The following is a 23,311-nucleotide window of genomic DNA, read 5'->3' on the forward strand; positions in this document are numbered from 1 at the left end:
GCTTCCCCAGTCCTGTGGAAGTTCTGTAATCAAATCCCGCTGGCCTTCAAAGTCACATTCCCTGGGGATTCTCAGTCCTTTTGCCAGATCCCCAGGCTGGGAAATCTGTTGTGGGCCCTAGAACTTTTGTAACATTATGAGAACTTTTTGGTTTAATTGTTCTACAGTTTGTGGGTTGAACAGCTGAAGTTGAACAGTTTTGTGAAGACCTACAAAACCTTCTAGAACTAACACCAAAAAAAAAAAAGATATCCTTTTCATCATAGAGGACTGGAAAGCAAAAGTAGAAAGTCAAGAGATACCTGGAGTCACAGCAAATTTGGCCTTGGAGGACACAATGAAGCAGGGCAAAGGCTAACAGAGTTTTGCTAAGAGAACACACTGGTCATAGCAAACACCCTCTTCCAACAACACAAAAGGTGACTCTACACATGGACATCACCAGATGGTCAATACTGAAATCAAATTGATTATATTGTTTGCAGCCAAAGATGGAGAAGCTCTATATAGTCAGCAAAAACAAGACCAGGAGCTGACTGTGGTTAAGATCATGAACTCCTTATTGTAAAATTCAGACTTAAATTGAAAAAAGTAGGGAAAAGTACTAGGCCATTCAGATATGACTTAAGTCAAATCCTTTATACAGTGGAAATGACAAATAGATTCAAGGGATTAGATATGAAAGACAGAATGCCTGAAGAACTATGGACAGAGTTTCGTAACACTGTACAGGAGGCAGGGATCAAAACCATCCCCAAGAAGAAGAAATGCAAAAAGGCAAAATAGTTGTCTGAGGAGGCCTTACAAATAGCTGAGAAAAGAAGAAAAGTGAAAGGCAAAGGAGAGATAAAACCACCTGAATGCAGAGTTCCAAAGAATAACAAGGGAAGACAAAGCTTTCCTAAGTGAACAATGGAAAGAAATAGAGGAAAACAATAGAATGGAAAAGACTATAGATCTCTTCAAGAAAAATAAAGATACCAAGGGAAGATTTCATGTAAAAAGGGTAGAGTTAAGGGCAGAAATGGCATGGGTCTAATGGAAGCAGAAGGTATTAAGAAGAGGTGGCAAGAATACACAGGGTAACATACAAAAAAGATCTTAATGACCCAGATAACCCTGATGGTGTGATCACTCACCTAGGGCCAGACATCCTGGAAGGCAAAATCAAGTGGGCATGTGGGATCTTGTTGCCCAACCAAGGACCAAACTCAGGCCCTCAGCACTGGGAACAGAGCCTTAGCCACTGGACCACCTCCTGACATCTTTGGGGAGCCCCTGGTGGCTCAGACAGTAAAGAGTCTGCCCGCAGGGCGGGAGACTCGGGTTTGATCCCTGTGTTGGGAAGATGCCCTGGAGAAGGAAATGGCAACCCACTCCAGTATACTTGCCTGGAGAATCCCATAGATGGAGGAGCCTAGCAGGCTACAGTATATGGGGTCACAGAGTCAGACACGACTTAGCAACTTCACTTTACATCTTTGGAACAGTACTGTCTGACAGGCTGTAATGTCAGCCTATAGTCCTCATTGGACAGTAAAGAATCCACCTGCAATGTGGGAGACACAGGTTCCATCCCTTGGTCTGGAAGATCCCCTGGAGAAGGGAATGGCGACCCATTCCAGTATTCTTGCCTGAAAAATTCCAAGGACAAAGAAGACTGGCGGGCTGCAGTTCATGGGATCACAAAGAGGCAGATACGACTGAGCGACTAACACGGACACGCACACTCAGCTTTTAGGTTGTGCATCTTTTTTTTTCAGTTGACGTGATGAAACATAGTACAGAAATGCTTCTCAGAAAGCAAGTCCAGAGTTTTCTAGAACCTTCTCTAGAGTTCCCTTGTCCCTGTGCCAAATTTTTACTAACAATCGGCCCAGCTTCAAAAGCTCAAGCAGTGTCTAACACATTAGAACACATGACCAAAACCTGCCTACCAATCGTCACTACTTTGGCCAGCCCTATCAACACCTGAAATACAGCTCATTCCCGAAGCTCTTTGAAGAGGAGGGCACTTTGCTGAGACTAGACAGGAGCTGAGGCAGAGGAGAAAAGTGCAGAGCAGAGCCATGAAGATTATCTTGGATCTCCTTCTGCTTCTGCTCATCATCATTTATTCCTACTTGGAATCTCTGGTGAAGGTCTTCATTCCCAGGAAGAGAAAATCTGTGGCTGGAGAGATTGTTCTCATTACAGGAGCCGGGCATGGAATAGGCAGGCAGACCGCCTATGAATTTGCAAAACGGAAGAGCAGACTGGTTCTGTGGGATATTAATAAGGTACTGGATTCATCTGCCCATCTTTTAAAGTTACCCACCAGGGAGGGCCCATACAAGTGAGATGGGTGTTTTTAAATTTATTTGACTTAGCATTTGCTTATCTTGGTATTTTTCTTGTTCAAAGTGTGTTAACTACATTTCCTAGAGCCTTACTCTACACATGCATCAGGATGGTTTGATGGAAACTTCACTGAGACCTTAGCAGTGATTTTTGTGTCCTGATATCCTGGTTTGATAACAGATTCAGGAGCCAGGCTACTTCCAAACTGTTTAAATTGAACGATCACTTAATTTCTCCCAGCCTCAGTTTCCTTGTCTCTGAAATGGGGATAACAGTTCACAGGATGGGTTAAGAACAGGTGTTAACACACTACAGCCAGTGGGCCAGACTTGCTCCCAGAGCAGCCTGTTGAGCTAGGGATGTATTTTTTAAAGGGCTGTCCAGGCAAAAACCAGATGGAAAACAAAGAACATGTAACAGAATCTCTTGGTGCCCAACTCTCACATGCACAGAACCCTAATATGTTTACCATCTGGTTCTTAACAGAAAGAAAGACTAAACAAATTACTATTTAAGTGCTTAAAACAATGCCTGGCTATAGGAAATGTTGGTCATGTTTAATACACTTCCATGAAGAGCATCAGACTTTTTCTTGGGCATTTTTTTTTTTTTTTGCTATTGATATTTGTAAACACTAAATTAACTACTCACAACTGAAATCTTGTATCATTTTCCCTAAACTTTTGCTTTGTTCTTATTTTTAAAATTTTTTCGCTGCACCACATGGCATGCAGAATTCTAGTTCCCCCACCAGGAACTGAACCCATGCCCCTTGCTTTGGAAGTACTGACTCTTAACTACTGGAACACCAGGATCCAGGGTACCTCCTAAACTTTTGAATTCTGACTCGGCCACGCAAATATTCACAGAAAAAATGCTTGCAGAATTTTAGGATAGGAAAAAAAATATCCAGGTTTTTTTTTTTTTTTTTTTTTTTTTTGAGAGTTAGTGTTTCTACAAATCACAGTGAGACTTTAGTTGCCATATGTTAATGTTCTTTGCCAACATGTCCAACTGGCACCTATTTTCTTAAGACCTTCAGAAATGTCTTTTGAATTTAGAAAACTTGTTCTCTGGTTCTTTCTATTTAGTAAATAATATTACATTACACACAAAAAATTGATATATTTTTATATAACAGATATGAGCACTTAAGCTGATTCACATAAAAGTTATTTGGCATCAGTTTGGTCCTTGAAAAGATTTCAATACACTTTCAAGAAAAGGACAAGAATTTACAAATTGAGAAAATAACTGCTTGCTGTTCTCAGGTGTTTATCAAAAAAAAAAATAAATAAGTATAAATTCATGAGAAGGGCTTGATGAAATTTAAACTCTGGATCCCTCCAGATGTATATTTTGGGAGAAAGACCTGACATCTTTTATGCATTTTTTAAATCCCAATGATAAGAAGGAAAAATGACTTATTTAAGATTCTGCCTGAATGATAGGTCACCTAGCCTCACAGGGTCTCTTTGAGCCCTTGCATTTTTATGGTTGAACATTTAAGATATTACATGATTCACTCTAAGGCTGTAAGTGTAATCCAAATCTCCTTTAACTATCAACTGTCTTTCTGTTATGCTGGCTTCTTTTGCCTTACACAACAAGTCATGTTAACAGTTTATTCACATTAAATCTGAACTGTGACAAGTGGAGTTCACACCACACGCTGGAGTTGAAGCAAGAATTTTGCTTATGAAGACAAGACATTACATCTTGCAGTTTTCTAGCTCAGCATCTGATGAAAACTTAGATTACTAATAGCTCTCGACTGACCTTAACTCTAGAGATAAAAGAGTGTCATCTTGTAATCTGCAATGAACAAGCTCCCAGCTAAAACCCAAATAGTGAGTCTCCTGACCTCCTTCTTTATACTTCTGAAACTCCTCAGAAATCTGTGAGGGACAATGACCTTGGATGAAGGATATATACTTTTTCCTTCCATGCAAACCACTTAACTCTGCCTATTATTATTGTTTCATATTATTAGTCATCCCTACTGGAAAAGCAAAACCACCCAACATTCACTCGGGGATAGCCCCAAATAACAACCACACTACTAACCTCCCAACATGCCAAAAGGGCTTTCAAGACATCTTGACTCTTCATCACAGAGAAGAGCTAACAAATTCTGAAAGGAAAAAGTATAATTTTAAATACTTTATAATCTTCTTTATGAAATTCAACAGATGTCAGAACTTGAAAAGAATGCTAATTTTCCAGAAATGCAGGTTAAGAAGCATCAGGGTGACTTTATTTTAGAAAGAGGTCTTTGAATTTAGGCTGAAAATGAGTTCCTCTGTCTCTATGTCCTGGAGTTACGAGCAAAGCAGTTACATAGACAAGAATCCATCCCATGTCATTTGCCCATTTTTACTCCAGGACACCTAAAGAACATAATCTTACGGCCCTGGAATTAGTAGCATAGTCTCTCCATGAAAGATTTTCTCAAATAAGGATCCTTCTTCCTCCTTCCTTTCTAGAGGATTAAAGCAAAATTGTCGAGAAAAGTCTGATGGGCAGAGGTATATAGTTTAAAATTACCACTAATTTAGAATTTATGTTTTACTGTCTATTACATAATTGGTGCTCAACAAATATATGGTAAATATACTGTTGATTTTTCTTTTCTTCTCCATACTTGAACATCTCCCTTCATGACACCACAAAGAGCAGTATCTTTCAAGCATGTTCTTTATGAGAATACAGCTTAACAAGGTGGAAACACACGAGACGAATATGAGCCTTCCCCGGCAGAAAAGCCAGGTTGTGACCTCTGCAGATTAGTCAAGCAGTGTCTCTCATGAAATTTGCTCAGAAACAAGGAGGAAATTCTGTTTCAATTTTTTTTCTTTTTTTTTTTTTGGCTGCACGGGCTTCTGTTGCAGCAAGCTTTCTCTAGTTTTGGTGGGGTTTCTCTACTTGTGAGACATGGGCTTCGTTGCTCCACAGCATGTGGGATCTTAGTTCCCCGACCAGGGATTGAACCTGTGTCCCCTGCATTGGAAGGCAGATTCTTAACCATGGGAGCACCAGGGAAGTCTTCTGAATTTTAATCTTTGAAAAAATTTAATCTCAGCTATTTTCTACCTCCCTGTTGTCTACTCACTGACCTACACCTTTCAGAATTTGTTTTTTCCCAATTACAGCATGGTGTTGAGGAAACTGCAGCAGAATGCAGAAAACTAGGGGCCACTACACACGTGTTTGTGGTAGACTGCAGTAACAGAGAAGAGATTTATAGCTCCGTAAACCAGGTGAGACTCCAGGGTACAAATTTCTTCCCATGGTTTTATGTCCCTTTACGTGGAATATGAAAAGGTTCTTTATGACAGCCTAATTTAAGTTTGATTTTTTTTTTTTTTTTTTAGCCTCTGCTAACTGAGGTAGCTGTGTTTACAAGGAAGGACATACACTTTTTTCTTCCATATGATCCATTCAACTCTGCCTATTATTATTGTTTTGTATTATTAGTCAATTTCATTCTGATCAGAAGTTCGAGCAATAGTACAGAGTGAAAGAACAAAGATTTATCACCAGGGAAAAGGATCATGTTCTAGTCTTCCTTTTAGTCCTATCACCTTTACAGAAGTTCCTTTATTTTTTCCTTTAATTATTTTTCTTTGGAATTTTATGTTGGTGCCAAACTAATCTTCTATAGAAAATGTATATTAATTATAATAACAATGCTTAAGAGTAAATATCAAATACATTAGACCAAGCATGTTGATAGACATTTTCACCCTTTAATCCCTACAATAACTCTATAAACCTCATTTGACTGATGAGCAAATTGAGATTCAAAGAGGTGAAATCAAAGGTCATGTAGCTAGCAGGTGGAGAAGCCAAGATTACCCAATTAGCACTTTAAAAACATTTGGTAAGAACAGATATGTCAGACCAAGGTCATGTAGCCAGTACCTATGACCTAGGTGGGGACACTAGGATTACTCAACTAGCAGTTTTTAAATGTTTGATTAGAACTGATATATCAGTTAATCAACAAAACACTAATTTCACTTTACTGGTAAGTTACCAAAAAAAAAAAAAAATCTATGATGTACTAGGTACTGAAATTTAGCTGTTAAAAAACCAGTTTATCCCAGTTTTATGATAGTGTTCCTTTTGTAACCACACTTTGGGCTAATGCTCTTTTCCCCTTGAACTCTCAGCGATCTCATCAACTAGAATAAAGAATCTGATCCCTGGATGATATTAGTCCCAAAACTTTGAGTTTCTATAATACATCCAATGAACTTTCTATTTCTAATGCACCCAATGACTGTTCTTTCTATTTCAAAAGGTAAAGAAAGAAGTTGGTGATGTAACCATCGTGGTGAATAATGCTGGGGCAATATATCCAGCTGACCTTCTTAGTACAAAGGATGAGGAGATCACCAAAACTTTTGAGGTCAACATCTTAGGACATTTTTGGGTGAGTGTGAGTCAGAAACATCCCTAGGTTGTACATGTCTGACAACTTCTCTTAAGGTACATGAAATTCATAATTGAGTTCACGTCCTTCTGGATAGACAACTGCAGCCATGAAATTAAAAGACGCTTACTCCTTGGAAGGAAAGTTATGACCAACCTAGACAGCATATTCAAAAACAGAGACATTCCTTTGCCAACAAAGGTCTGTCTAGTCAAGGCTATGGTTTTTCCTGTGGTCATGTATGGATGTGAGAGTTGGACTGTGAAGAAGGCTGAGCGCCAAAGAATTGATGCTTTTGAACTGTGGTGTTGGAGAAGACTCTTGAGAGTCCCTTGGACTGCAAGGAGATCCAACCAGTCCATTCTGAAGGAGAACAGTCCTGGGTGTTCTTTGGAAGGAATGATACTAAAGCTGAAACTCCAGTACTTTGGCCACCTCATGCGAAGAGTTGACTCATTGGAAAAGACTCTGATGCTGGGAGGGATTGGGGGCAGGAGGAGAAGGGGAGGACAGAGGATGAGATGGCTGGATGGCATCACTGACTCGATGGACGTGAGTCTGAGTGAATTCTGGGAGTTGGTGGTGGACAGGGAGGCCTGGTGTGCTGTGATTCATGGGGTCGCAAAGAGTCGGACACGACTGAGCGACTGAACCGAACTGAACTGAACTGAACTAAAAACAACAATCATCAAATATTGGTGTCTCTGACAGAAGGCGTCGTGGCATGCTGCAGTTCATGGGGTCAGAAAGAGTCAGACACAACTTGGCAACTGAATAACAGCTGACAGAAGGGCACAGGGTTCAAGGAAACACAACTCACCAGAATGTAGGCTAGTTAGTCTGTTTCATCCACCAGTACCTACACAAAGCCTGGTACGTACTAAGCACGCAAAAAGAATATTGGGTTGGCCAAAATGTTCGTACTGGTTTTGCCAGCTGATGGCAAATCTGAATGAACTTTTTAGCCAACCGGATATTTGTGGCACTTTTCTAAGGATAGGGCTTCCCTGGCAGCTTAAACAGTAGAGCATCTGCCTGCAGTGCAGGATGCCCGGGTTCCATCCCTGGATTGGGAAGATCCCCTGGAGAAGGAAATGGTAACCCACTCCAGTATTCTAGTCTGGAGAATCCCGTGGACAGAGGAGCCTAGCGAGCTTCAGTCCATGGCATCGCAAAGAGCTGGACATGACTGAGCAACTAACACTTGTTTGTTTTGTTTGCTAAGGATTGTCAGTGTATGTCTTTTCGGTGCTTTAGAGAAAATACATATTGTGTACATTCCCTTGTGACCTTATGTCATGGAATTGTAGAATAGAAAGGACAAAGAGCTCCCTACTTGCGTTATATAGGAGTCGGAGACTATTTTAAATGGAAATCTGGAACAAGGTCTACATCAGGTTGGAGCTTAGAGATATGGCTCTACAGACCTCTTAAGATTGGTTGGTTTTGTGAGAGACGGAAATGTGCCTTTGTAGAGAACATTTATATGAATTAATCTTCCAGAGCCTCAGTGTTAGTGTGGAACCTAGGACAGAGCTGGATTCCAGGAGACAGAAGAAAAAAGAGATATTTTTCCTCATTTTCCAAAATCCTTTACATATGCTACTGATAATGAATTATTTCCACTGAACTACGAAGAGACTCCATGCATTCACTCTCTATCAGTTCAGTTCAGTCTCTCAGTCGTGTCCGACTCTTTGCGACCCCATGAATCGCAGCACACCAGGCCTCCCTGTCCATCACCAACTCCTGGAGTTCATTCAGACTCATGTCCATCGAGTCAGTGATGCCATCCAGCCATCTCATCCTCTGTCATCCCCTTCTCCTCCTGCCCCTAATCCCTCCCAGCATCAGCGTCTTTTCCAATGAGTCAACTCTTTGCATGAGGTGGCCAAAGTATTGGAGTTTCAGCTTCAGCATCATTCCTTCCAAAGAAGTCCCAGGGCTGATCTCCTTCAGAATGGACTGGTTGGATCTCCTTGCAGTCCAAGGGACTCTCAAGAGTCTTCTCCAATACCACAGTTCAAAAGCATCAATTCTTTGGTGCTCAGCCTTCTTCACAGTCCAACTCTCACATCCATACATGACCACTGGAAAAACCATAGCCTTCACTAGACGGACCTTTGTTGGCTAAGTAATGTCTCTGCTTTTGAATATGCTATCTAGGTTGGTCATAACTTTCCTTCCAAGGAGTAAGCGTCTTTTAATTTCTTGGCTGCAGTCACCATCTGCAGTGATTTGGGAGCCCAGAAAAATAAAGTCTGACACTGTTTCCACTGTTTCCTCATCTATTTCCCATGAAATGATGGGACAAGATGCCATGATCTTCGTTTTCTGAATGTTGAGCTTTAAGCCAACTTTTTCACTTTCCTCTTTTGCTTCCATCAAGAGGCTTTTGAGTTCCTCTTCACTTTCTGCCATAAGGGTGGTGTCATCTGCATATCTGAGGTTATTGATATTTCTCCCAGCAATCTTGATTCCAGCCTGTGCTTCTTCCAGCCCAGTGTTTCTCATGATGTATTCTGCATAGAAGTTAAATAAGCAGGGTAACAATATATAGCCTTGACGAACTCCTTTTCCTATTTGGAACCAGTCTGTTGTTCCATGTCGAGTTCTAACTGTTGCTTCCTGACCTGCATATAGGCTTCTCAAGAGGCAGGTCCGGTGGTCTGGTATTCCCATCTCTTGAAGAATTTTCCACAGTTTATTGTCACTCTCTATAGCTACACAACAAAACTCAGTGAACTAAAGCAAGAATAAATGTTTACTTTCCTCTCACAGTTTCTGTGGGTCAGGAATTTGGGGGTGCCGTGGTTTAGCAGTTCTGGCTCTATGAATTTGCATAGGGTCTATAGGGTGGACTTATAAAATTCTCATAAAATATTATTGATATTTCTCACAAAACAGAAAGCTTTTTGGAGGAAAAGAAAGACTTTTGTTTCCTATGGCATCAATATATGATGCACAATATTACAAACAGGAGATACTAAACCTAATCAAGTTGCCTAATGACCATCAGTATAGGACTCAACTTTTTCTACTGAAACTGATATAACTACACAGGGTTTTAACTCTTCCTGTTAGAAAGCTAAAGTCCCAAACCAAAGAAATCGCAAGATATAAGATTACCATCTGGAATTTTTTCAGTTCTGAAAACTCTTGAGTTTTTCCGTTAATAACATTGTTGGATCCATAAAAGAGAGTTTATGGATTCCCTCTGAAGGGAAGGAAAGGGATATTAAGATGAGTTTTTGGCATGTGGTACACGGTACATAGCACTCAGTGTCAGCTTAAACCAATCGTTCCAATCATTTTTCATTTCTATCACTGATAGAGAAATAATCATGGAATCTTGGCACACATTTCATTTCATTGTAAAAGTTGTTTCAAAAGACATTTTGTCTTAAAAATAAAACCACCACGGTAACAACAACCCTATATGCAAGGCAGCAAAAGAGACACAGATGCAAAGAACAGATGAAAGAGCTGTGGATTCGATCCCTGGGCTGGGAGATCCCCTGGAGAAGGGCGTGGCAACTTCTTACAAGTTTAAAAATATGTAATACTTCATATATATATATAAAGCGGGAGAAGGTGGGGGGGGGGATGATTTGAGAGAATAGCATTGAAATGTGAATATTACCATATGGAACATAGACGACCAGTGCAAGTTCGATTCATGAATCAGGGCCACTCAAAACCTGGTGCTGTGGGACAACCCAGAGGGATAGGATGGGGAGGGAGGGGGGAGGGAGGTTCAGGATGAGGGGACACATGTGCACCTGTGGCTGATTCATGTCGATATATGGCAAAAACCTTCAGTCAGGTAATTATCCTCCAATTAAAATAAATTAATTAATTAAAAAAATAAAACTACATAGTTGGGAAATCTAACACTTGTGTCATTGTTACTTTTCTCTCTGCAATGATTCTGAAGATCACAAAAGCACTTCTTCCATCAATGATAAGGAGAAACCATGGCCACATTGTCACAGTGGCTTCAGTGTGCGGCCACGGAGTGATTCCTTATCTTATTCCATATTGGTAAGTATTACTTTCTAGCAGTGTTACATATTTTTACACTTGTAAGTATTTGCACGCACCCATGCTAAGTCGCGTCAGTCCTGTCCAACTCTTTGAGACCCCATGGCCTGTAGCCCAACAGGCTCCTCGATCTATGATATTCCCCAGGCAAGAATATTGAAGTGCATTGCCATGCCCTTCTCCAGGGGATCCTCCCAACCCAAGGAATGAACCCATAGCTCTTTCATCTCCTGCATTGAAAAGCATGTTCTTTACCACTAGTGAAACCTGAGGAGCCCCTTTAAGGGTTTATTAGACCTCAGATTCCAATTTTCCTAACAGGTAATTTATTTCATTTTGTAATTCTTTTCTGAGAGCTATAATTATGTTTTGTTCATATTTGTTTTTTTTTTTATATTATTTTTTTTTATTTTCTTCTTTTTCTTTTTTTTAAATTTTATTTTATTTTTAAACTTTACATAATTGTATTAGTTTTGCCAAATATCAAAATGAATCAAATGTCTTGCAAAAAATAAAAACTAAAGAAATTTCATACAGTTAATTTGGATTTATAGAATATATATAGTAATTTGGAATAAACTCCTAAAAATGACTTCTCCTAAAATAATGAAACTCATCATCATTTAAAATATTTTTAAATTTCTGAAAACTCCTCTGCACAGCAATGAAAGAAAAGAGTAGTGCCAAGGATGTTTCCATTGTATCCTGGAATGAGTAGATGTTCATAAAAGAAATGAGGAATTCACAGGCTAAGAAGCAAAACATGCAGATAAGTCCAAATGAACATAAGTCTGTGCAATGGTCCTTGTGCCCAAGAAAAGCTAAACAGAGTGGCCACTGGAACAAACCATTTTCCAGTGTGCTTGTGTCATGAGAGACTGTGTGTGTGTGTGTGTGTGTGTGTGTGTATAAGAGAGAGAGAGAGGCAGAGAAAGAGAGAGAAAGTTCGAGAGAAAGCCTCTACCATATTAAAAAATGCAGATAGCATACTCCGTGGTCTACCAAGGACACGGGCTTCCCTGGTGGTTCAGTGGTAAAGATCTACCTGCCAATGTAGGAGATGAGGGTTTGATCCTGGGTTGGGAAGATCCCCTGGAGAAGAAAATGGCAACCCACTCCAGTAGTCTAGTCTGGAAAATCCCATGGACAGAGGAGCCTGGCAGACTACAGTCCATGGTGTCACAAAAGAGTTGGACACAACTTAGCAACTAAACAACAACAAAACAACAGACAACTAGGATATAAAAAGAAGAAGGTAAGAAGGCCCTCAGTTCAGTTCAGTCGCTCATTCGTGTCTGACTCTTTGCGACCCCATGAACTGCAGCACGCTAGGCCTCCCTGTCCATCACCAGCTCCCGAAGTATACCCAAACTCATGTCCATCGAGTCGGTGATGCCATCCAGCCATCTCATCCTCTGTCCTCCCCTTCTCCTCCTGCCCCCAATCCCTCTTTTCCAATGAGTCAACTCTTCGCATGAGGTGGCCAAAGTACTGGAGTTTCAGCTTCAACATCAGTCCTTCCAATGAACACCCAGAATTGATCTCCTTTAGGATGGACTGGTTGGATCTCCTTGCAGTCCAAGGGACTCTCAAGAGTCTTCTCCAATACCACAGTTCAAAAGCATCAATTCTTCAGCGCTCAGCTTTCTTCACAGTCCAACTCTCACATCCATACATGACCACTGGAAAAACCATAGCCTTCACTAGACGGACCTTTGTTGGCAAAGTAATGTCTCTGCTTTTGAATAGGCTATCTAGGTTGGTCATAACTTTCCTTCCAAGGAGTAAGCGTCTTTTAATTTCTTGGCTGCAATCACCATCTGCAGTGATTTTGGAGCCCCAAAAAATAAAGTCTGACACTGTTTCCACTGTTTCCCCATCTATCAGCCATGAAATGATGGGACCAGATGCCATGATCTTCGTTTTCTGAATGTTGAGCTTTAAGCCAACTTTTTCACTCTCCTCTTTCACTTTCATCAGGATTCACTATTTGCAAAAAATCTTTTCTTTGTACCTCCTTCAATGGCCTCTCATTTTCTTATTCCAGCCTTATATCAACCTCATAGAAAAATTTAACTTGTTAACATGTTTATCAGTGGCTGGGTAGATAGTTGGTTTATTGTTTACCTGCACATCCATGTTCAAGTTTGAATTTAGTCATGAATCAAATTACTTCTGACAGTGAAAGTAGTCACAGATGTAGTTAAGTTTCACTGTAGGTTAAGGTGTCCATGCACATACAAATGTTTATTTCAAACTGCCTCTACCATTGTAAAACACAAATCAGAATTTCACAGATTAAACATGCAATATTGTTTTAATGTTTAGAAATGTGGAAACCCAATGTACTAATAGTTTCCCTTTTTTCTTTTCCTTTAAGAAAGAGTCAACCTTTAACTTTATTGTTCTTATTGTCATCTGGGTCAAAAATACAATTAACATTACATAGCTCCTTATAGGTAATAAAGTTATTATGCATATTACTTTTAAGTAATAGAGTTATTATGCAATTTAATCCTCAAGACAGTCATGTATTTTATTACCAGCATTTTAAAGATGGGAAACTCAAAGGAAAAAGACAAGGTGATATGTTGAAGGTCGCTCACACTAACACACCAAAAGTCTTTTTACTCCAGATGTTCACAATGAAATTAAGAAGCCAAAGTGAACTCTACATTTCAAGAGAGAAACCATTGAGAAAGTAGAGATGCATAGAGTCCCACAGAAGCTTGTTAACACAGATATTAGTTATGTAATTTTTCTAAACATGTTCTTCTTGATTCATATATTTCAAAATAAAAATAGTAGTAAAAACTGATCAGAAAAAAGTTTAAAAATTGCATGGAAAATTACATGTAGAGTGGAAAAGTGAGCAGTAATGAAGTTAAAGTTTTATTAGAATTGGTTTGGAGAAGGCAATGGCACCCCTCCAGTACTCCTGCCTGGAAAATCCCATGGATGGAGGAGCCCGGTAGGCTGCAGTCCATGGGGTCGAAAAGAGTCGGACATGACTGAGCGACTTCACTTTCACTTTTCACTTTCATGCATTGGAGAGGGAAATGGCAACCCACTCCAGTGTTCTTGCCTGGAGAATCCCAGGGACGGGGCAGCCTGGTGGGCTGCCGTCTATGCGGTCGCACAGAGTCGGACACGACTGAAGTGACTTAGCAGCAGCAGAATTTGTTCTGTTGTTATCACTGCTACAGTCACAATTCAGTGAAACCAGATGTGAAAATAGATGACCAAGTGGAAGATTTTATTAGTTCTCAAGCAAAATCAACATTTTCTTCTCACAAAGAGTTGAAGAATGTGTTTCACTTTTCCTTAGCTAACAAGGACGGATAATTCTCTTACAGTTCCAGCAAATTTGCTGCTGTTGGTTTCCACCGAGCCCTGACATCAGAACTTGAAGCCTTGGGAAAAACTGGTATCAAAACTTCATGTCTCTGCCCAGTTTTTGTGAATACTGGGTTCACCAAAAACCCAAGTACAAGGTGAGGCCAAGATCAAGTTAGAATAGAAATAAAGCATGAGAAATTAGTATGAAAATTACATGAGAAATTAGTAAGAAAATTACATGAGTGATTACTATGAAAACTACATGAGAAATTCATATAAAATTACATGAGAAATTCCTATGAAAATTACATGAGAAATTCCTATGACAATTGCATGAGTAATCCCTATGAAAATCACATGGGAAATTCCTATAAAAATTACATGAGAAATTTGTAGGTGGGTCAACTGAGAAAATATGGGAAAAAAACGGAAAAGGAAAAGCAATTTTTTCTTTGTCATTTTTTTCTTATTAATGTTACTGTACTGCTTTTATGTTTTCACTTTGAAATTAGATGAACGAAGGGGAAAATGCTTTAGGGACTAGCAGGAGAGATTAGCTGCCAATGAATCCAGGCAATGGGTGTTTTTTTTTTTCAACATTCAACATTATCACTTTTTATTTTTTTTAATTGGAGGATAATTGCTTTACAATGTTGTGCTGGTTTCTGCCATACAACAACCCAAATCAGTCAGCTCAAATATATATATATATAGGCTTCCCTGGTGGCTCAGCAGTAAAGAATACACCTGCAATACAGGAGATGCCGGAGACGTGGGTTCAGTCCCTGAGTTGGGAAGGTCGCCTGGAGGAGGAATTGGCATCCTACTCCAGTTTTCTTGCCTGGAAAATCTCACGGGCAATGAGCCATGGGGTCGCAAAGAGTCAGACACCACTGAAGTAACTGAGTGCCCATGATATGTATACACACCCCCTCCCTCGTGAGCCTCTCTCCCTGCCATCGCACCCACACTCCCCGTCCCCCGCCCTAGGTCATCACAAAATGCTGGGCAGGGCTCCCTGTGTTATATTGTAACTTCCCACTAGTTATCTGTTTTACACATGACAGAGTATATAGTTTGATGCTACTTTCTCAATTCATCCTACCCTTTCCTTCCTGCACTGTGTCCACATGTCCAGCAATGGGTGTTTATTCGTGTCCAGGTGAAAGATTCAACACACACACAGGTGCTAAGAGGGAGTGAGAATGGGGGTGGGCAGGATGGAGAGGTGTCTTCTCTTGGAACCACACCCCCAAAATGAATGATACCTAACATCCCCTTCTCCCCTTCATGGTTCATCTTCCTCAAATAGAGTATGGAAAGGCACAGGAATCTGCCTCATTTCCACCATCTTCCTCCCAGTACCCACCATAGTGCTGGCAAAAATCCTCCAACATTTTCCAGACTTGCCTGATCCTAAGAATCATCACCTGTGCTTACATAAAAAGTAAATGTTCTTAGCCTCTCCCTTAGAAATTCCAACTCAGTAAACTGGAACGAGTTCTAAGAATAAGGCATTTTGTTTTGTTTTGCTTCATTTACAACCATATCAGGTAACTCTGGAGACAGGCTTGGAAAACATTGACATAGTAAATATAACCACATGCATTTGGTCACGGTTACCACCCTGTCTTCCGTTAAAATGCAAACATTTCTAGAACAGCAATACACTGAGTCTCTAATCCCTTGAAAGTGATAGTGTTATTTGCTCAGTCATGTCTGACTCTTTGTGACCCCATGGACTGTAGCCCACCACGCTCTTCTGTCCATGGACTTCTCCAGGCAAGAATGCTGGAGTGGGTAGCCATTTCCTTCTCCAGGGGATCGTGACCCAGGGGTCGAACCCACATCTTCTGCATTGCAGGCAGATTCTTCACTGTCTGAGCCATAAGGAAAACCCTCAAAATGATCAAGGTGAATTTCTGTAAATATATACTTTGTCTTTGATAAGGGAGGATCTCAGATCATAAGAGAGGAGAAATTGGCCCTGAAATAAGAGGGAAAAAAGCAGAAAGGTGAAGGATAAGGACCCTAACATTAATACACCTGCCTCACAAATTTGCCTCAATTCCAGTATACATTCTGCTACAAGTTAACAAAATATACTAAGCTTGCTAGTGTGAAGTAAGTTTATTATTGGAAGGGAATTAGTCCTAAATATAGTCATTCAAAAAGTTAACAGGGCTTCCCAGGTGGCTTAGATGGTGAAGAACCCACCTGCCAATGCAGGAAACACAGGTTCAATCCCTGAGTCAGGAAGATCCCCTGGAGGAGAAAATGGCAACCCAGTCCAGTATTCTTGCCTGGAGAATAACATGGACAGAGGAGCCTGCTGGGCTACAGTCCATAGGGTCACAAAGAGTCGAACACAACTGAGGTGCCTTAGTGTGCACACTCACAACGGAGTTAAGAAATTCCCTTTTAAGCTCAGCCTCATTAGAGTCGGACACGACTGAGCACGCACACGCCACATGCCAGATTTGAAGCTACTGACTCTGAAACCCTAAACCTGCTGTGTCATCTCTGGAGCTGTAGCCAGTCCCTGGCAGTTGAATCATTAACTGAGTTAGAACACAGGCACTTAACAAGTACGCAGCACTGTATATTAGTAAATACCACGATACAACTGGGACTCTGGGCTCATTGGGCCCAATAAAAACCCTCTTGGTAAGCATTCAGGCTTAGTGTGTACCCAGAGGACAGGGTCTTCTGGTGGAGAAGGCAAAATAAATGAGAAGAGTGAGGCTAATGCAACCTTGGGGACTTTCCTGGTGGTTGAGCAGTTATGACTCCAGGCTTCCAATGCAGGGAGCATGGGTTCAATCCTTGCTTGGGGAATTAAGACCCTGAATGCTGCATGGTAAAGCCAACAAACAAACAAAAATAATGTGACCTCAGGTGTGTGGGTTCCTAGGGTGACCCTAAGGGCTGACCCAGGCAAGGCTGAAAATCTGGGACTGGTCCCACCCAGACTCCCTGATTCTGAATTTCCTTGGCAAAGGCTGACATGTCCATATACTAATGTCAGGCTTGGCTTAGAGATGGAGTTGATAGAATCAGGTAGGAGAAATCAGGGAGGAAAGAGGCAGCACCCAATAATTTAGAAAAAATATAGATTTGTATTATTCTTGGCTGGCTTGCCACTCAATGCCATGAAAACCTCGATCACACCATCATCTGCAATAAATCACATGAGATCTCAAGGAAGGAAGTTATAACTGTCAGTTCAGTTCAGTTCAGTCACTCAGTCGTGTCCGACTCTTTGCAACCCCATGAACTGCAGCAAGCCAGGCCTCTCTGTCCATCACCAACTCCCGGAGTTCACCCAGACTCACATCCATCGAGTCAGTGATGCCATCCAGCCATCTCATCCTCTGTCGTCCCCTTCTCCTCCTGCCCCCAATCCCTCCCAGCATCAGAGTCTTTTCCAATGAGTCAGCTCTTCGCATCTGGTAATCAAAGTATTGGAGTTCCAACTTCAACATCAGTCCTTCCAATGAACACCCAGGACTGATATCCTTTAGAATGGACTGGTTGGATCTCCTTGCAGTCCAAGGGACTCTCAAGAGTCTTCTCCAACACCACAGTTCAAAAGCATCAATTCTTTGGTGCTCAGCTTTCTTCACAGTCCAACTCTCACATCCATACATGACCACTGGAAAAACCATCACTACCTACTTAATTCTTCTGCCCAACCTTTTTATTTATTAAGCCACTCAGACATCTTAATTTTGATGCAATACTTTCAATCCATTTACACTTTAATTTCCTGCTATCATCTTGTACTAATGGGCATTCTACACTGGGCTTGTGGTTATGAATACTTCTCAAGAACTCATGTGTACAGTCTTGAGTACATGCAAGGTCCCACCCCTCCAGTTTTAACATAAGACTCCCACACGCACCTTGAACTCTCATTAAACTGTAGTACAGGCAAGTCAGTACAAAACAGTCCAGCTTTGTGGGACACCTCCACAAGAAAGAAAGTGTACTTAGTTCCAGATTTCTTTTCCTGTAGCTAACGAGCCCTGAAGAAAGATGTCAGATGTTTTCTTTCTGTCCTATGGTCAGTTCTACCCATCAGGCTTCCTTGCCTCCTCTCCTGCTCTTCTATCTAATTCCTCTCCACCGTTTTGAGGTTTGACTGAGTGAGCCATGAAACACAGAGTGGGATGTGAAAGTAGAAGATTATGATAACGAAACATCCACATGGCGTGGGGGAGGGGAGGCAGGTGGCATTTGAGCAGTGAATTCTAGAAACTTTTAAATCCTAACTCATGAAAAGATCATTTTCCTGCCTTCATTAATTATTTAAAAAAAAATAAAATAAAAAGAATCCAACTTTTTTTTTTAAATCACAGAATATGGCCTGTGTTGGAGACAGACAAAGTTGTAAGAAGCTTGATAGATGGAATACTTACTGATAAGAAAATGATTTTTGTACCATCATATATCAATATCTCCTTAACAATAGAGAGGTAAGTACAGCACAAAACACCTAAAATACTAAAACACTGATAGAGCTATCATTATGGAGAGCCTTTCAGTTGTGAAAGTTGCCATGGAAACTCTCCATGCCTGGGGAAAACAGTTAAGTTGCCTCTGTTATTACCTTACCCAGTCTATAAAAAGAGGATGAATCATTTTCTCTACTACATCCACCGTCTCCGCCCAATCTTTGCCAGAGACAAGGAAAGACAGTTTAAAGAGAATGCAATATGGTGAACTAGCTAAAAATAAAGAAGCCTGCTGGGGTTTTGATTAAGACTGCATTGAATCTATAGACCAATTGGGGGAGAATGAACATATTTAACATTATTGAGTCTTCAAACCCAAGAGCACAAAGAACACAATATACCTCTTCTTTTTATTTTTTCATCTTTTTCAATATGTGTACATATTGAAACTACAGCATCATGTAGCTTTCAGTGTACAAGTCTTACGCACTTTTTCTCAGGTTTACCCCAAAGTATTTCAAATCTTTGATGCTATTGCAAATGACATTTTAAAAGATCTCTATTTTCCATTATTTGTTACTTGCATGTGTTTGATTCTTGCATTTTGATCTGTATTTAGCAACCTTGCTGTACTCACTTTTAGTAGCTTTTTTGTAGATTCTAACAGATATTTTTACATAAATGATCATATTGTCTGTAAATCAAGACACTTTGGCTTCTTCTTTTTTCCAATCTTTATGTTTTCTAGTTCTTGCCCTATCACACTGGCTAGAACCTCCTGTTGCAATGTCAGAGAGGACTGATGAAAGCGCACGTCCAAGCGTTGTCTCCGATCTTAGGAGGAAAGTAGTCACAATTTCATAATTCAGAATGATACCAGCTGTAGATTTTTTTCATTTGCTCTTTACCAGGTTGAAGAAGTTCCCTTCTATTATTATTTTGATGAGAGTCTTCATCAAGAGTAGATGTGAATTTTGTCAAAAGTTTTACTGAATATATTAAGAGGATCGTTGGTCTTTCCATTTTACTTTGCTAACATAAGGAATCACACTGAGTCGTTCTAAAGATTAAACTAACCCTGCTCTGTAATGTCTTTGACTTTTGGGTCAGCATAATACTTACCTCATAAACTGATTTGGAAAGTATTCTCTCCTCTTATCCTTTCAGGAATAGCTTGTGTGAAATGGTATTATTTCTTTTTTAAACATTTTATAGAATTCCCAGTGAAGTCATTTGAGCCAGTTGCTTAACCTCTTAGTTAAACAAGAAGTTCCTCAAAGGCAGTCGCTGCTTTTAAAGTACCATATTATAGATATGCAGTAAAAACTCAAGAGGTGGAGAAATTGATTAAATGGATTCTGGTGCTATTGCTCTGTGAACTCTTAGCATCAGGATTCATTGACATTTACAAAAATAAGCCCAGACCTTCATATTTTTGCCTTTACTCACATAAGAGTTTAAGCAAGAGTTTGTTAATATAAGAAGGTGAGAATGGTATATAGCAGTGCTTTCTTTATACTTGCATAATATTTTAATTGTGAGTATTAAAAGACACACACACACACAAAGAGCGAGATAGATATAAAGAAAGAAAGGAAGAACAGAAAAAAAAATTAAATGCAAACCAGACAACTCTCAGGTTATTTTAACTGACAACAAAAATTAACTCTGATGTCCAAGATTTTAAACTGAAAAACATTCATCTTTTCTTTCATACAGATTTCTTCCTGAACGTGCTGTGGCAGCCATATATCATGTACAGGATATTCAATTTGAAGCAGTGATTGGCCACAAAATCAAAATGAAATGAATAAATGAGCTCCAGGCCGAGATGTATGCACCTTAATGATGTGGAACTGAATTTAGAGTCAATGCTTCAAAGCTCTATTTCACATTTTTCAAAGCTGTTAATATTAAAAAACATTGGTTTGGCATTAGCCATGGTAGAATGAACAAGACTAATCACCTGTCTTTCTATTTCTCAAGATTATACATGCAGTTTTAATAGATCCATTTTTCATCTATGCCTCTTAAAAACTTGTATGCTTACGTAAACATCCTTAAGAGGTCATTTTTCTTTAACAGATTTCATTTCTTTTCTTTTCATTTAAAGGTGGACAAAGCTACCTCCCTGAGAGTAAATACAAAAAGAACTTATTTACACAGGGACATTTTAAGACTGTTCTTAAAGTAAATCTGCTGGCCACAGAATGTCAGCAAGTACGCAGTGTGAGCTAGCAATTAGAGACCAAGTTTAAGCAGATGGCTGTACTCCAAAAAAGAGACAGATTACACCTATGCAGGTCAACATTTGGAAGCTCTCTCTTGCTTCTCCCTTTTTCGTCAGCCCATAACAGTGCTTTCTTACCTTATTCTGTTCCTGATATAGATTTTACATCCACCAAGAGTGTGCCCTCCATACTTTCTGCCCTTTTCATGCTGCTGCTGCTAAGTCACTTCAGTCGTGTCCGACTGTGCGACCCCATAGACAGGAGCCCACCAGGCTTCCCCGTCCCTGGGATTCTCCAGGCAAGAACACTGGAGTGGGTTGCCATTTCCTTCTCCAATGCAGGAAAGTGAAAGGTGAAAGTGAAGTTGCTCAGTCGTGTCCGACCCTCAGCCACCCCATGGACTGCAGCCTACCAGGCTCCTCCATCCATGGGATTTTCCAGGCAAGAGTACTGGAGTGGGGTGCCATTGCCTTCTCCATAGTCACTTAAAATACTGTGACATTGCCAAAGGTGACTCTCTCTTGAATCTCAGGGTATCCGAAATTTTAACCCCATGTTAACCTCTTTCTTTGTAGTTTATGCTTTCACATATTATTGGTACCAGAGATGTTTAGACAGCTTTGAGCTTCAAAAATGAAAGCTAATGCAGAGATGCTAGGCTGGCTACTTAATACTGTACTGTGGATCTGAGAGATGGGAGGAAAAACAGAGTTGTTTTTTATATATATATATATATATAAAATAGAAAAAAAATCTGACTTCAAGTACATCAAGGATAATCTAGTTTTCTCTGTTTTTCACTAATGCTATAGACTGCTTTGGCTTAGACTATCCTCCTGTTTTATCCTAAGTGAAAGTATATGATTAAATGCAAATCATTAATAAAAACGATATTTTAAAAACAAATGATAAATATGTTGCTATGCTTTTAAAAAATAACCTCTTGTAGTTATAAAATTAAGAGTTTTGATCTCTAAGCTCTGAGCCTCTGAGCATCTTTCAGGAAGCAAGAATCTGGGTATTATCAAGCAGACAGAGTTTACAGATGTAGAGAGGGATAGGGGGTTCTCCCAACTCCAGCTTCTTTGACTGTTAGGTTTACACACTGAAACTTACTGAGTCCTTTGTATGTGAGGCACTGCACAGAGTACTATCGTTTTGAGACTTTTTTCTTATTCACTTCAATTCAGTTCAGTCAGTCAGTCGTATCCAACTCTTTGCACCCCATGGACTGCAGCACGCCAGGCTTCCCCGTCCATCACCAACTCCCAGAGCTTGCTCAAACTCATGTCCTTTGAGTCAGTGATGCCATCCAACTGTCTCATCCTCTGTTGTCCCCTTCTCCTCCTGCCTTCAATGTTTCCCAGAATCAGGGTCTTTTCCAATGAGTCAGTTCTTCACATCAGGTGGCCAAAGTTTTGCAGCTTCAGCTTCAGCATCAGTCCTTTAATATTTGTTCATGATTTTTGTTTCGATTGCTTGCCTTAAAATCAAGAACTTTATGAGTGGAAGCTTAAAATGTATTATTATTATTTTAGTCATTATTTATTTATTTGACTGCACCACATGGCACGTGGGATCCTAGTTCCCTGGCCAGAGATCAAACCCTGCATTGGAAGTGCGGAGTCCTAACCACTGGACCACTAGGGACGTCCTCAAAAGGTATTATCTTAAAAGTATGATTACAAAACTTCAAAAGAGAAATATGTAAAGTAAAAAAGTATAAACCTATCCCCCACAGTCCCATTCCCTAGCGATCAGGCTATTAATGAACATCTTCCCATCTTTTTCTACTGCACGTATGAGCACACATATGACAAATACATTCTTTTACTGCATGTGTTACATTAATTGTTTCAAGATGTGTACTATATCCTGTAACTTGTTTTCTTAGCTCACCAAAATATCCCCAAAGCCTTTTCTTTCAGCATATAAAATTTTAACCACATCCTTGTTCATGGGCACATAGTACTAAATGGTACTATATTTAACTGTTCCCTTGTAATATAACATTTAGGATGTTTCCAGATTTTCTCAATTTATTTCCTTTTTTATTTACTTAACAAACACTTATTGAGGGTTAGCCACAGTTCTAGACTTCATTCACTTCGGTGAATGAAGCAAACTCTTTTCCTTAATGTGGCTCTCATGCAGGAGGTAGGACAAACAGACTAAATGAGAGACAGAGGAAGATGTACATGTACATAGAGCTGATTCACTTTGTCGTACAGCAGAACCTAACGCCACAGTGTGAAGCAACTACTCAGTGCACGTGTGCTCAGTCGTGTCCAACTCTTTGCAACCCTATGGACTGTAGCCCACGAGATTCCTCTCTTCGTGGAATCTCCCAGGCAAGAATACTGGAGTGGGTTGCCACTTCCTACTGCAGGGGATCTTCCCAACACAGGGAACCTGTGTCTCCTGCGCTGGCAGGGAGATTCTTTACCACAGCGCCACTGGGA

The 23,311-nt window shown here is 40.2% G+C and overlaps 1 protein-coding gene across 2 annotated transcripts; it reads left to right on the top strand.

Annotated features, from left to right (window-relative positions):
- Positions 1–2,001: 2,001 nt before the first annotated feature.
- Positions 2,002–20,571, top strand: LOC147370330 (17-beta-hydroxysteroid dehydrogenase 13). Of its 2 annotated transcripts, none has more exons than XM_086404861.1 (7): positions 2,002–2,279; positions 5,493–5,600; positions 6,647–6,778; positions 10,716–10,822; positions 14,179–14,316; positions 18,523–18,639; positions 19,367–20,571. In XM_086404861.1, exons 1-7 carry the CDS (start codon positions 2,070–2,072, stop codon positions 19,419–19,421), a joined length of 867 nt encoding a protein of 288 aa, XP_086260987.1. In that variant the 5' UTR covers positions 2,002–2,069; the 3' UTR covers positions 19,422–20,571. The 2 variants fall into 2 exon arrangements, with proteins under 2 accessions (XP_086260987.1, XP_086260986.1); XM_086404860.1 differs by having other exon boundaries at positions 20,338–20,571.
- The last annotated feature ends 2,740 nt before the right edge of the window (positions 20,572–23,311 follow it).

This window comes from Bos grunniens, chromosome 6 (assembly GCF_055505025.1).
Source record: "Bos grunniens cultivar Pamir isolate PY7600 chromosome 6, Bosgru_T2T1.0, whole genome shotgun sequence".
NCBI lineage: Eukaryota > Metazoa > Chordata > Mammalia > Artiodactyla > Bovidae > Bos > Bos grunniens.